Source organism: Pseudophryne corroboree, chromosome 1 (genome assembly GCF_028390025.1).
Source record: "Pseudophryne corroboree isolate aPseCor3 chromosome 1, aPseCor3.hap2, whole genome shotgun sequence".
NCBI classification, from domain to species: Eukaryota; Metazoa; Chordata; class Amphibia; order Anura; family Myobatrachidae; genus Pseudophryne; species Pseudophryne corroboree.
Window position 1 is genome coordinate 1,153,956,121 of NC_086444.1, and position 14,676 is coordinate 1,153,970,796.

General features: G+C 47.7%; 1 protein-coding gene across 3 annotated transcripts in view; it reads left to right on the top strand.

The window, feature by feature from the left end:
- LETM1 (leucine zipper and EF-hand containing transmembrane protein 1) overlaps positions 1-14,676 on the top strand; it is a 140,186-nt gene that overhangs the window by 91,141 nt on the left and 34,369 nt on the right. For all 3 annotated transcript variants that reach the window (XM_063924802.1, XM_063924806.1, XM_063924809.1), the window contains one exon: positions 4,196-4,327. In XM_063924802.1, the coding sequence (XP_063780872.1) occupies positions 4,196-4,327 (132 nt within the window). The remainder of the gene's footprint in view (positions 1-4,195; positions 4,328-14,676) is intronic.

The window sequence follows — 14,676 nt, forward strand, 5'->3', positions numbered from 1 at the left end:
TGATACCCTAGATAGGGACAGTATATTATTGCCTATAGAGCATTTAAAAGATGCATTTCTATATATGCGTGATGCACAGCGGAATATTTGCCGACTGGCATCAAGTCTAAGTGCGTTGTCCATTTCTACCAGTAGAGGGTTATGGACACGACAGTGGTCAGGTGATGCGGATTCCAAACGGCATTTGGAAGTATTGCCTTATTAAGGGGAGGAGTTATTTGGGGTCGGTCTTTCAGACCTGGTGGCCACGGCAACAGCTGGGAAATCAACGTTGGTACCCCAGGTCGCCTCTCAACATGAGAAGACGCCGTATTATCAGGCGCAGTCTTTTCGTGGGCAAGCGGGCAAAAGGTTCCTCATTTCTGCCCCATGACAGAGGGAGAGGAAAAAGGCTGCAGAAATCAGCCAGTTCCCAGGAACAGAAAACCCTCTCCCGCCTCTGCCAAGCCCTCAGTATGACGCTGGGGCTTTACAAGCAGAATCAGGCACGGTGGGGGCCCGTCTCAATGAATTTCAGCGCGCAGTGGGCTCACTCGCAAGTAGACCCCTGGATCCTTCAGGTGATATCTCAGGGGTACAAACTGGAATTCGAGACGTCTCCCCCTCGCCGTTTCCTAAAGTCGGCTTTACCGATGTCTCCTTCTGACAGGGAGACAGTTTTGGAAGCCATTCACAAGCTGTATTCCCAGCAGGTGATAATCAAGGTACCCCTCCTGCAACAGGGAACGGGGTATTATTCCACACTGTTGTGGTACCGAAGCCGGACGGCTCGGTGAGACCGATTGTAAATCTAAAATCTTTGAACACTTACATACAGAGGTTCAAATTCAAGATTGAGTCACTCAGAGCAGTGATTGCGAACCTGGAAGAAGGGGACTACATGATGTCTCGGGACATCAAGGATGCTTACCTTCATGTCCCAATTTACCCTTCTCACCAAGGGTACCTCAGGTTTATGGTACAGAACTGTCACTATCAGTTTCAGACGCTGCCGTATGGATGGTCCACGGCACCCCGGGTCTTTACCAAGGTAATGGCCGAAATGATGATACTCCTTCGAAGGAAGGGAATTTTAGTTATCCCTTACTTGGACGATTCCCTGATAAGGGTAAGATCCAAGGAACAGTTGGAGGTCGGTGTAGCACTATCTCAGGTAGTGTTGCGGCAGCACGATTGGATTCTCAATATTCCAAAATCGCAGCTGATTCCGACGACTCGTCTTCTGTTCTTAGGGATGATCCTGGACACAGTTCAGAAAAAGGTGTTTCTCCCGGAGGAGAAAGTCAGGGAGTTATCCGAGCTAGTCGGGAACCTCCTATAACCGAGCCAAGTCTCAGTACATCAATGAGATGGTTCTGGGAAAAATGGTGGCTTCCTATGAAGCAATCCCATGCGGCAGATTCCACGCAAGAACTTTCCAGTGGGACCTGCTGGACAAATGGTCTGGGTCGCATCTTCAGATGCATCAGCGGATAACCCTGTCACCAAGCACAAGGGTGTCTCTCCTGTGGTGGTTGCAGAGTGCTCATCTTCTAGAGGGCCGCACATTCAGGACTGGGTCCTGGTGACCACGGATGTCAGCCTGCGAGGCTGGGGAGCAGTCACACAGGGAAGGAATTTCCAGAGCTTATGGTCGAGCCTGGAGACATCACTTCACATAAATATCCTGAAGCTAAGGGCCATTTACAATGCTCTAAGCTCAGCAAGACCTCTGCTTCAAGGTCACCCGGAGTTGATCCATTCGGACAACATCACGGCAGTCACCCACGTAAACAGACAGGGTGACACAAGAAGCAGAAGGGCAATGGCAGAAGCTGCAAGGATTCTTCGCTGGGCGGAAAATCATGTGATAGCACTGTCAGCAGTATTCATTCCGGGAGTGGACAACTGGGAAGCAGACTTCCTCAGCAGACACGACCTTCACCCGGGAGAGTGGGGACTTCACCCAGAAGTCTTCCACATGTTTATAAAACTCGACAAGTATTGCGCCAGGTCAAGGGACCCTCAGGCAATAGCTGTAGACGCTCTGGTAACACAGTGGGTGTACCAGTCAGTGTATGTGTTCCCTCCTCTGCCTCTCATAACCAAGGTACTGAGAATTATAAGATGGAGAGGAGTAAGCACTATATTCGTGGCTCCGGATTGGCCAAGAAGGACTTGGTAACCGGAACTTCAAGAGATGCTCACGGAGGATCCGTGGCCTCTACCTCTAAGAAGGGACCTGCTCCAGCAAGGACCCTGTCTGTTCCAAGACTTACCGCGGCTGCGTTTAACGGCAGGGCGGTTGAACACCGGATCCTGAAGGAAAAAGGCATTCCGGATGAAGTCATCCCTATCCTGATCAAAGCCAGGAAAGATATAACCGCAAAACATTATCACCGCATTTGGCGAAAATATGTTGCGTGGTGCGAGGCCAGTAAGGCCCCGACGGAGGAATTTTCATCTAGGTCGATTCCTACATTTCCTGCAAACAGGAGTGTCTATGGGCCTGAAATGGGGGTCCATTAAGGTTCAAATTTCGGCCCTGTCAATTTTCTTCCAAAAAGAACTAGCTTCAGTCCCTGAAGTTCAGACGTTTGTGAAAGGGGTACTGTATATACAGCCTCCTTTTGTGCCTCCAGTGGCACTTTGGGATCTCAATGTAGTTTTTGGGTTCCAAAAGTCACATTGGTTTGAACCACTTAAATATGTGGAGTTAAAATATCTCGCATGGAAAGTGGTCATGCTGTTGGCCCTGGCCTGGGCCAGGTGCGTGTCAGAATTGGCGGCTTTATCCTGTAAAAGCCCTCATCTGATTTTCCATTCGGACAGGGCGGAATTGAGGACTTGTCCTCAGTTTCTCCCTAAGGTGGTTTTCAGCGTTTCACCTGAATCAACCTATTGTGGTGCCTGCGGCTACTAGGGACTTGGAGGACTCCAAGTTGCTAGACGTTGTCAGAGCCTTGGAAATATAGGTTTCCAGGACGGCTGGAGTCAGAAAATCTGACTCGTTGTTTATTCTGTATGCACCCAACAAGCTGGGTGCTCCTGCTTCTAAGCAGACTATTGCTCGTTGGATTTGTAGTACAATTCATCTTGCACATTATGTGACAGGCCTGCCACAGCCAAAATCTGTAAAAGCCCATTCCACAAGGAAGGTGGGCTCATCTTGGGCGGCTGCCCGAGGGGTCTCGGCTTTACAACTTTGCCGAGCAGCTACTTGGTCTGGAGCAAATACGTTTGTAAAATTCTACAAATTTGATACCCTGGCTGAGGAGGACCTGGAGTTCTCTCATTTGGTGCTGCAGAGTCATCCGCACTCTCCCTCCCGTTTGGGAGCTTTGGTATAATCCCCATGGTCCTTACGGAGTCCCCAGCATCCACTTAGGACGTTAGAGAAAATAAGAATTTACTTACCGATAATTCTATTTCTCGTAGTCCGTAGTGGATGCTGGGCGCCCATCCCAAGTGCGGATTGTCTGCAATACTGGTACATAGTTATTGTTACCAAAAAATCGGGTTATTGCTGTAGTGAGCCATCTTTTCTAGAGGCTCTTCTGTTATCATGCTGTTAACTGGGTTTAGATCACAAGTTATATGGTGTGATTGGTGTGGCTGGTATGAGTCTTACCCGGGATTCAAAATCCTTCCTTATTGTGTACGCTCGTCCGGGCACAGTATCCTAACTGAGGCTTGGAGGAGGGTCATAGGGGGAGGAGCCAGTGCACACCAGGTAGTTCTAAAGCTTTACTTTTGTGCCCAGTCTCCTGCGGAGCCGCTATTCCCCATGGTCCTTACGGAGTCCCCAGCATCCACTACGGACTACGAGAAATAGAATTATCGGTAAGTAAATTCTTATTATTTTCCTACAAAACCGTTCATAAAGTTTTTTTTGTTTTTTTTTGTTTAATATAGTTTAAAAGTATTAATTCAAACTTTTAAATATGATGTTATGCACATCTGCAGAACGTATCTCCTCGTCAAAAACTGTGGGGCACAGTGGTGTGGCACGTTAGCTTGTGAACTGACCATGCCAGTTAAGTGGTTAAAGGGAAAGTCAACATAGCTGTATTAAAGAGTAATGTATTGTAACACCTTGCTGTGAGATAACTGGGAGTGAAACCCTGGTAATACCCCCCCACTTATGAAGGGCTGTTAAAAGTTGTAAAGAGTGCAGTGCAAGATATGATTCTTATTTGTTCCTTTACTATTCCAGTGGCTGGAACTACATTTAAATCAGGAAATCCCCACTTCATTGCTGCTCTTATCCAGAGCCTTGTATCTCCCGGACACACTCTCGCCTGCTGATCAGCTAAAGTCAACCCTGCAGACCTTACCAGAGAGCGTGGTATGTATCCGTCTGCTTTCCGCGTATGATAGGTGTACATGCATGCAGAATGTTATATAAGGGAATGATCATTCATATCTGGTAATGTTGGATGATGGCGCGGCAGTGATTAGGTCACGGAATATCGCTCTCCGCCTGAATATGCGTGGAAGACGATTTAGTACATGCTAGACGCATTGTACTAGTACAGATGTGTTCTCATACGCTGAGACGTTCCAAGACGAGTAGTGTACTGTATTTTTCTTTACTGTTTCCATCTTGGTCGTATCTCAGACACAGCAAAAAAAATTAAGAAATAAAAAAATTTGCACACACACGTTACAATGCACAACAGGTGTCGCACTCATTTTATAATAGCTAGTGTATCCATAAAGACATGTATATATGAAAAAATAAAAACAGATTGCAATTCGATTAAAAAAACTAACATGGCAACAGCAGTGTTCCTCTGTTTAGGTGAAACAATTGTTTTGGTGGAATACATGTGATATATCGGCTTTTAGGATGCTAGCTGTCAGTATCGCAGCAGCCGGCATACCGGCAGCTAGCGCAGAGAGTCTGCTCGCTGCGCTCACCATGCAACAGGCCCGGTGGCGAGCTTCACTGCCACAGGTTAAACTCCCACTCCTGGCATTTAGCCGCCTGTCGGGATCCTGAACGCCAGTTATATTAACCGCATACCGTTTTGGTACCATGGTAAGCACCTTTCTCAAAGGGGAGGGATGTGTGTTTGTGTATATCTGTGTGTGTGTGGCATTTTTTTTTTTATCAAGCCATTTTAATACATTTGCCTTGTAAGGGTTTTTGGGTTTACTATGTATACGTACAAATATCCACAAGAGTGGGTACGGAATAGATACGATATGCCGGCGAATGGTATGCCTGCAGTCACATGACTGACACTGGCATCCCAGTGTAGAGAATCCCAACAGGGGTCGGTAAGTGAGTCTACCCTACACCACCTCCCCCCCTTCATGATCAGCCTAACCCTCTCCGGTGGAGCCTAATCCTCACCCATCCTCCCCGCAGCCTCACCCTGACACTCCCCTGGGGTGCCTAACCCTCCCTTACCTGCAGCCTAAGCCCCTAACTCTCCACCCTCAGCCTACACCTACCCACCCTCCACCCGGGGCTTACCGCGGAGGACTCCCGGCGGAGGTTGCTTGGGATTCCAGTGTTCAGGATCCTTGCGCCCACGTTTCCATCCATGACAGGATGCTTGCGTCGGTATTCCGCCATCTGTATTCTAACTGCTGATATCCAGAACGCCAGTATCCTTATCTGTTTCCTTGAGTATATCTATAGAGAAGAATTGAGTTGAAATTATTTTTTCGTGGTGTCATTTTGTGTGTTCATTATTTTAAATCCCAAACTGGGAAACCCATAAAATCAGATTTTGCTATAATTCCTTCACCAAGCACACAGCTGTAATACTTCTGGTTTTCATGATGGCTCCTCTGTAAGAGGCTGGTAACTAGTGTGGCCAATCCTGGGATTTAGGCCTAAAATTGGCCGGGATTGTAGCTTCCAATCTCGGGGATTTTAATTTCAAAATCGTTAACCCAATCCCGGGAATCCCGAGATTGATCAATTTTCAATCCCGATACCGGGGATTGAAAAAAAAGGCCTGGGATTGGCCTCCCTACTGGTAACTATGGGCCTGATTCAGAGAGAGAAGCAAATCACAGACCATGCTGCATGGCAGGTGGGGCAGATTTAGCATGTTCTGGGATGGGCGGGGTCATAGTGTAGTTCTAACTGTGCGTATAAGGAGCAGCCAGCATTTCCCTGCTTATTTTTGGCTAGATTCAGGCCCTGAATGAGTAATAAGTGAGAGAATGATGACTCTCTGCAGTTACACTGAACAGAGTGCTCAGAACAAGAGCAAGTACAAACAGTGGCGGAAATGTGTCAAAGGTAGGAGAGAGATAAAGTACCAACCAATTGGCACCTGTCATTTTTCAGACAGCCTGTAAAATTACAGAAGCTTATTGGTACTTTATCTTTCCCCAAGATTTGATAAATCTCTCCCCGTATTTGGTATATGTGTGTGTGTATATACAATATAAATATATACAGATGTTTTTCTGTTGTGAATAATATATTTTAAATAACAAAATGGTTTGTACTAAACTGAATATGCCCAAAATGCTTTGTCCCTCCGACGTGAGCAGGCTGCCATGTTAAGAGAGGTGCTTGTGTAACCAGGCTAGCAGACTGCAAGGATTGCTAATTCTTTCTTTCTAACCAAACTGCACAACATACATCTCTTCTCATCTCAAAACATCTCCCTACCCAAGCTCTCCGCTCTGCACAAGATCTGCGTCTCTCATCCACACACATTACTTGTTCACACTCAAAATTACAAGACTTGATCCTGGCTTCACCCACTCTGTGGAATGCCCTACCACGCACAATAAGACTCGCCAAACCTTTAAACGTTCCCTGAAAACTCACCTCTTCAGACAAGCCTATCAAATTCCAGTCCCACCCACATAACCTTCAATGCTTCCCTATCCAGTTACATCCTCTCTGTACAGTACACATAACATCACATATCTTGTCTTTCTTTACTCTCACACCCTCCTGACACTTGGCCAACATTGCTGGGTGATCATATCATACAACCCATTAAGAACCTAGAACTCTGGTGGACCATTATGTAATAGATAGCATCTATCCTTGTGTATCTATGCCTATTTCCCTATAGATTGTAAGCTTGCGAACAGGGCCTTCCTACATCTATTTCTGTCTGTTTTTACCCAGTTTTGTTCTAATACTACTGTTCTAATTGTAAAGCGCAACTGAATATTCTGCGCTATATAAGAAACTGTTAAATAAATAAATAAATAATTCATACATAATGCCAGTAATGTCACAGCAGCTTGAATAACTGCAGCCTCTACTTTCTAACCCACTACTAATCTTAACAGGGCATATGGGAGAGAGGGACATCAGTTATTTGTCATAGAGTTAGGATATATTTTACTGTATAATTAAGCTACTGCAGAATTTCAGGTAGAGTGCTAAATGATTTACTTTCTTGCTTCATGTCTAAAATACGTTCATGTTATGGTTTAGTGGTGCTTTTGTAGTTTCCATCTACAGCCAGAATACTAGCAGCTTCTACACACAACCATTTTTCCTGGGGCTCTTCTGGGGAGGAGAGCAGATGAGGGCTGAGTGAGCTGGAAGACCATTCACAAGCCACAATCAAGAGAGAGCAGATTTTGATTGGTCATCCCTCCCTTCTGCTGCAGTTGTCAAATAGTGAGCTGCATTGATTAGAATGTCCTGTATTACAGAGCCCCAGGCGGCACCCATTGCTTTGCGTATGTTTATGTTAATAAATCCTTTTTCTGTAGATCTTTTTAGGCACCACACTTTTAGGTAACTCCTGCTATTTAATTTCATACCCATATAGCCATGGACCTTACTGTTCCTTCCATTCAGCTCCTGGTTAGTGGCACCAGACAGTCTGAAAAGGAGAGCGCTTTCATAGGGTTGGGTACACATTAGAACGATATTAGCCTGATTTGATATTTCCAGGAAAATTGGAATGACAAATCGGGCATATCGTTTAATGTGCATACCTGATCTGCGCACTCCCGCGGTTGCAGGCGACATCTACTGGTCTGCCCTTCTGCAGTGTCAACAAGAAGATATCACTAACGATGCCATGCTGGCAATTGCAGCATGTCATGTAAGATCGCGCCGTAGTTCCCTGTATTGTGTATATGCATTGACGATGCAGGGACCCGTCGTCAGTGCGATCAGACGGCTACACGTTGTTCTGATATTTAACTAGCCATAGGGTGGACAAACAGTTCTATTTAGTCAGGGAACATGAACGTAACAGCTAATTTGAAAAACAGTACTCCAACTATAAAGTGGTTTTCCACTTTAAGATAATTTACATGCCCTACTACTTTCACTATAGACAATGCTTTATAATGGTTACTTGTTTCCTTCTGCACTTATCAGCCATGTAATTATAATCATACAAGTTTATTTTCTGTCACCCGTGGATGTGTGGAACACGGCTGCGCTGTTTGGATCCTGGAAACATGCAGAACAGACATCTCACTAGTCATTAAAATAAGATTTTACTCACCGGTAAATCTATTTCTCGTAGTCCGTAGTGGATGCTGGGAACTCCGTAAGGACCATGGGGAATAGACGGGCTCCGCAGGAGACTGGGCACTCTAAAAGAAAGATTAGGTACTATCTGGTGTGCACTGGCTCCTCCCACTATGACCCTCCTCCAGACCTCAGTTAGGATACTGTGCCCGGAAGAGCTGACACAATAAGGAAGGATTTTGAATCCCGGGTAAGAATCATACCAGCCACACCAATCACACCGTATAACTCGTGATACTATACCCAGTTAACAGTATGAAATATAACTGAGCCTCTCAACAGATGGCTCAACAATAACCCTTAGTTAGGCAATAACTATATACAAGTATTGCAGACAATCCGCACTTGGGATGGGCGCCCAGCATCCACTACGGACTACGAGAAATAGATTTACCGGTGAGTAAAATCTTATTTTCTCTGACGTCCTAGTGGATGCTGGGAACTCCGTAAGGACCATGGGGATTATATCAAAGCTCCCTAACGGGCGGGAGAGTGCGGATGACTCTGCAGCACCGAATGAGAGAACTCAAGGTCCTCCTCAGCCAGGGTATCAAAATTGTAGAATTTTGCAAACGTGTTTGCCCCTGACCAAGTTGCAGCTCGGCAAAGTTGTAAAGCCGAGACCCTTCGGGCAGCCGCCCAAGATGAGCCCACTTTCCTCGTGGAATGGGCTTTTACTGATTTAGGATGCGGCAATCCAGCCGCAGAATGCTCCAGCTGAATTGTGCTACAAATTCAGCGAGCAATAGTCTGCTTAGAAGCAGGAGCACCTATTTTGTTGGGTGCCTACAGGATAAAAAGCGAGTCAGTTTTCCTGACTCCAGCCGTCCTGGAAATATAATTTTTTAAGGCCCTGACTACGTCCAGTAACTTGGAATCTTCCAAGTCCCTAGTAGCCGCAGGCACTACAATAGGTTGGTTCAAGTGAAAAGCTGATACCACCTTAGGGAGAAACTGGGGACGAGTCCTCAATTCTGCCCTATACATATGGAAAATCAGATAAGGGCTTTTACATGACAAAGCCACCAATTCTGACACACGCCTGGCCGAAGCCAAGGCCAATAACATGACCACTTTCCACGTGAAATATTTCAAATCCACAGTTTTAAGTGGCTCAAACCAATGTGATTTTAGGAAACTCAACACCACGTTGAGATCCCAAGGTGCCACAGGAGGCACAAAAGGGGGCTGAATATGTAGCACTCCCTTTACAAATGTCTGAACTCCAGGCAGTGAAGCCAGTTCTTTCTGGAAGAAAATCGACAGAGCCGAAATCTGGACCTTAATGGAACCCAAGTTTAGGCCCATAGTCACTCCTGGCTGTAGGAAGTGCAGAAAACGACCCAGCTGAAATTCCTCTGTTGGGGCCTTCCTGGCCTCACACCACGCAACATATTTTTGTCAAATACGGTGATAATGGTGTGCGGTTACTTCTTTCCTGGCATTTATCAGCGTAGGAATGACTTCCTCCGGAATGCCCTTTTCCTTTAGGATCCGGAATTCAACCGCCATGCCGTCAAACGCAGCCGCGGTAAGTCTTGGAACAGACAGGGCCCCTGCTGTAGCAGATCCTGTCTGAGCGGTAGAGGCCATAGGTCCTCTGATATCATTTCTTGAAGTTCTGGGTAACAAGCTCTTCTTGGCCCATCCGGAACCACGAGTATCGTTCTTACTCCTCGTTTTCTTATTATTCTCAGTACCTTTGGTATGAGAGGCAGAGGAGGGAATACATAAACCGACTGGTACACTCACGGTGTTACTAGAGCGTCCACAGCTATTGCCTGAGGGTCCCTTGACCTGGCGCAATATCTAGTTTTTTTGTTTAGGCGGGACGCCATCATGTCCACCTGTGGCCTTTCCCAACGGTTTACCAACAGTTGGAAGACTTCTGGATGAAGTCCCCACTCTCCCGGGTGTAGGTCGTGTCTGCTGAGGAAGTCTGCTTCCCAGTTGACCACTCCCGGAATGAACACTGCTGACAGTGCTAAGACGTGATTTTCCGCCCATCGGAGAATCCTTGTGGCTTCTGCCATCGCCATCCTGCTTCTTGTGCCGCCCTGTCGGTTTACATGGGCGACTGCCGTGATGTTGTCTGATTGGATCAGTACCGGCTGGTTTTGAAGCAGAGGCCTTGCCAGACTTAGGGCATTGTAAATGGCCCTCAGTTCCAGAATATTTATGTGTAGGGACGACTCCTGACTTGACCCAAGTCCTTGGAAATTTCTTCCCTGTGTGACTGCCCCCCAGCCTCGAAGGCTGGCATCCGTGGTTACCAGGACCCAGTCCTGTATGCCGAATCTGCGGCCCTCTTGAAGATGAGCACTCTGCAGCCACCACAGTAGATACCCTGGTCCTTGGAGACAGGGTTATCAGCCGATGCATCTGAAGATGCGATCCCGACCACTTGTCCAAGAGGTCCCACTGAAAGGTTCTTGCATGGAACCTGCCGAATGGAGTTTTGCTTCGTAAGAAGCTACCATTTCTCTGACGTCCTAGTGGATGCTGGGAACTCCGTAAGGACCATGGGGAATAGCGGCTCCGCAGGAGACTGGGCACAAAAGTAAAAGCTTTAGGACTACCTGGTGTGCACTGGCTCCTTCCCCTATGACCCTCCTCCAAGCCTCAGTTAGATTTTTGTGCCCGGCCGAGAAGGGTGCACACTAGGGGCTCTCCTGAGCTTCTTAGTGAAAGTTTTAGTTTTAGGTTTGTTATTTTCAGTGAGACCTGCTGGCAACAGGCTCACTGCATCGAGGGACTAAGGGGAGAAGAAGCGAACTCACCTGAAGTGCAGAGTGGATTGGGCTTCTTAGGCTACTGGACACCATTAGCTCCAGAGGGACCGAACACAGGCCCAGCCTCGGAGCTCGGTCCCAGAGCCGCGCCGCCGGCCCCCTTACAGAGCCAGAAGCAAGAAGAGGTCCGGAAAAATCTGCGGCAGAAGACATCAGTCTTCAACAAGGTAGCGCACAGCACTGCAGCTGTGCGCCATTGTTACTCAGGCACACTTCACACTCCGGTCACTGAGGGTGCAGGGCACTAGGGGGGGGCGCCCTGAGCAGCAATGTAAAACGCCTTGGCTGGCATAAATACACCACATATAACCCTCAGGGCTATATGGATGTATTTTAACCCCTGCCAGAACTTACAAAAAAGCGGGAGAAAAGGCCGCCGAGAAGGGGGCGGAGCCTATCTCCTCAGCACACAGGCGCCATTTTCCATCACTGCTCCGCTGGAAGGACGTCTCCCTGACTCTCCCCTGCAGTCCTGCACTACAGAAAAGGGTAAAAAAGAGAGGGGGGGCACTAATTTGGCGCAGTTTTGATACTAACAGCAGCTATAAAGGGAAAAGCACATTTTATAGTGGTATTCCTGTTTATATATAGCGCTCTGGTGTGTGCTGGCATACTCTCCCTCTGTCTCCCCAAAGGGCTAGTGGGGTCCTGTCCTCTATCAGAGCATTGCCTGTGTGTGTGCGGTGTCGGTACGATTGTGTCGACATGTTTGAGGAGGAAAATGAGATGGAGGCGGAGCAATTGCCTATTATACAGTTGTCACCCCCTGGGGAGTCGACACCTGAGTGGATGAGCTTATGGAAGGAATTGCGTGACAGTGTCAGCTCGTTGCGACAGACAGTTGACGACATGAGACAGCCGGCTACTCAGCTTGTGCCTGTCCAGGGGTCTCAAACGCCATCAGGGGCTTTAAAACGCCCGTTACCTCAAATGGCAGACACAGACACGGATACTGACTCCAGTGTCGACGATGATGAGACAAACGTGACTTCCACTAGGGCCACACGTTACATGATTGAAGCAATTAAAAATGTATTGCATATATCTGATAATACAAGTACCACTAAAAAGGGTATTCTGTTTGGTGAGAAAAAACTGCCTGTAGTTTTTCTTGTATCCGAGGAATTAAATGAAGTGTGTGATGAGGCGTGGGTTTCCCCCGATAAAAAACTGATAATTCCTAAAAGGTTATTGGCATCGTACCCTTTCCCGCCAGAGGATAGGGCACGTTGGGAAACACCCCCTAGGGTGGATAAAGCGCTCACACGTTTGTCAAAACAGGTAGCACTACCCTCTCCTGATACGGCCGCCCTAAAGGAACCTGCCGATAGAAAGCTGCGAGTGTTATACTGCGACCAGCAATCGCCTCAGCCTGGATGTGCAGTGCGGGCCTGGCGTGGTCGGATTCCCTGACTGAAAATATTGATACCCTAGATAGGGACAGTATATTACTGACTATAGAGCATTTGAAGGATGCATTTCTATATATGCGTGATGCACAGAGGGATATTTGCCGACTGGCATCAAGAGTTAGCGCGCTGTCCATTTCTGCTAGAAGAGGTTTATGGACGCGGCAGTGGTCAGGTGATGCGGATTCTAAAAGACACATGGAAGTATTGCCTTATAAGGGAGAGGAGTTATTTGGGGTAGGTCTATCAGACCTGGTAGCCACGGCAACTGCTGGAAAATCCACATTTTTACCCCAGGTAGCTTCTCAACCTAAGAAGACGCCGTATTATCAGGCGCAGTCCTTTCGGCCCCATAAGGGCAAGCGGGCAAAAGGCGCCTCATTTATGCCCCGTGGCAGAGGGAGAGGAAAAAGGCTGCAACGAACAGCCAGTTCCCAGGAACAAAAGCCCTCCCCCGCCTCCGCAAAGTCCTCAGCATGACGCTGGGGCTTTACAAGCAGACACGGTGGGGGCCCGTCTCAAGAAGTTCAGTGGGCTCACTCGCAAGTGGACCCCTGGATCCTTCAAGTGGTATCTCAGGGGTACAAATTGGAATTCGAGACTTCTCCCCCTCGCCGTTTTCTAAAGTCTGCTTTACCGACGTCTCCCTCAGACAGGGAGGCAGTATTGGATGCCATTCACAAGCTGTATTCCCAGCAGGTGATAATCAAGGTACCCCTCCTACAACAGGGAAAGGGGTACTATTCCACACTATTTGTGGTACCGAAGCCGGACGGCTCGGTGAGACCAATTTTAAACCTAAAATCCTTGAACACTTACATACAAAGGTTCAAATTCAAGATGGAGTCACTCAGAGCAGTGATTGCAAACCTGGAAGACGGGGACTATATGGTGTCTCTGGACATCAAAGATGCTTACCTACATGTCCCAATTTGCCCTTCTCACCAAGGGTACCTCAGGTTTGTGGTACAGAACTGTCACTATCAGTTTCAGACGCTGCCGTTTGGATTGTCCACGGCACCCCGGGTCTTTACCAAGGTAATGGCCGAAATGATGATACTCCTTCGAAAAAAGGGAGTTTTAGTTATCCCTTACTTGGACGATCTCCTGATAAGGGCAAGATCCAGGGAACAGTTGGAAGTCGGGGTAGCACTATCTCAGATAGTGCTGCGCCAGCACGGTTGGATTCTCAATATTCCAAAATCTCAGCTGATCCCGACTCCTATTCCTAGGGATGATCCTGGACACAGTCCAGAAAAAGGTGTTTCTCCCGGAGGAGAAAGCCAGGGAGTTATCCGAACTAGTCAGAAATCTCCTAAAACCAGGCCAAGTCTCAGTGCATCAATGCACAAGGGTCCTGGGAAAGATGGTGGCTTCTTACGAAGCAATCCCATTCGGCAGATTCCACGCAAGAACCTTCCAGTGGGATCTGCTAGACAAATGGTCCGGGTCGCATCTTTAGATGCATTAGCGGATAATCTTGTCACCAAGGACAAGGGTGTCTCTCCTGTGGTGGTTGCAGAGTGCTCATCTTCTAGAGGGCCGCAGATTCGGCATTCAGGACTGGGTCCTGGTGACCACGGGTGCCAGCCTGAGAGGCTGGGGAGCAGTCACACAGGGACGAAATTTCCAGGGCTTGTGGTCAAGCCCGGAGACATCACTCCACATAAATATCCTGGAGCTAAGGGCCATCTACAATGCTCTAAGCCTAGCAAGACCTCTGCTTCAAGGTCAGCCGGTGCTGATCCAGTCAGACAACATCACGGCAGTCGCCCACGTAAACAGACAGGGCGGCACAAGAAGCAGGAGGGCAATGACAGAAGTTGCAAGGATTCTTCGCTGGGCGGAAAATCATGTGATAGCACTGTCAGCAGTGTTCATTCCGGGAGTGGACAACTGGGAAGCAGACTTCCTCAGCAGACACGACCTCCATCCGGGGGAGTGGGGACTTCACCCAGAAGTCTTCCACATGATCGTGAACCGTTGAGAAAAACCAAAGGTGGACATG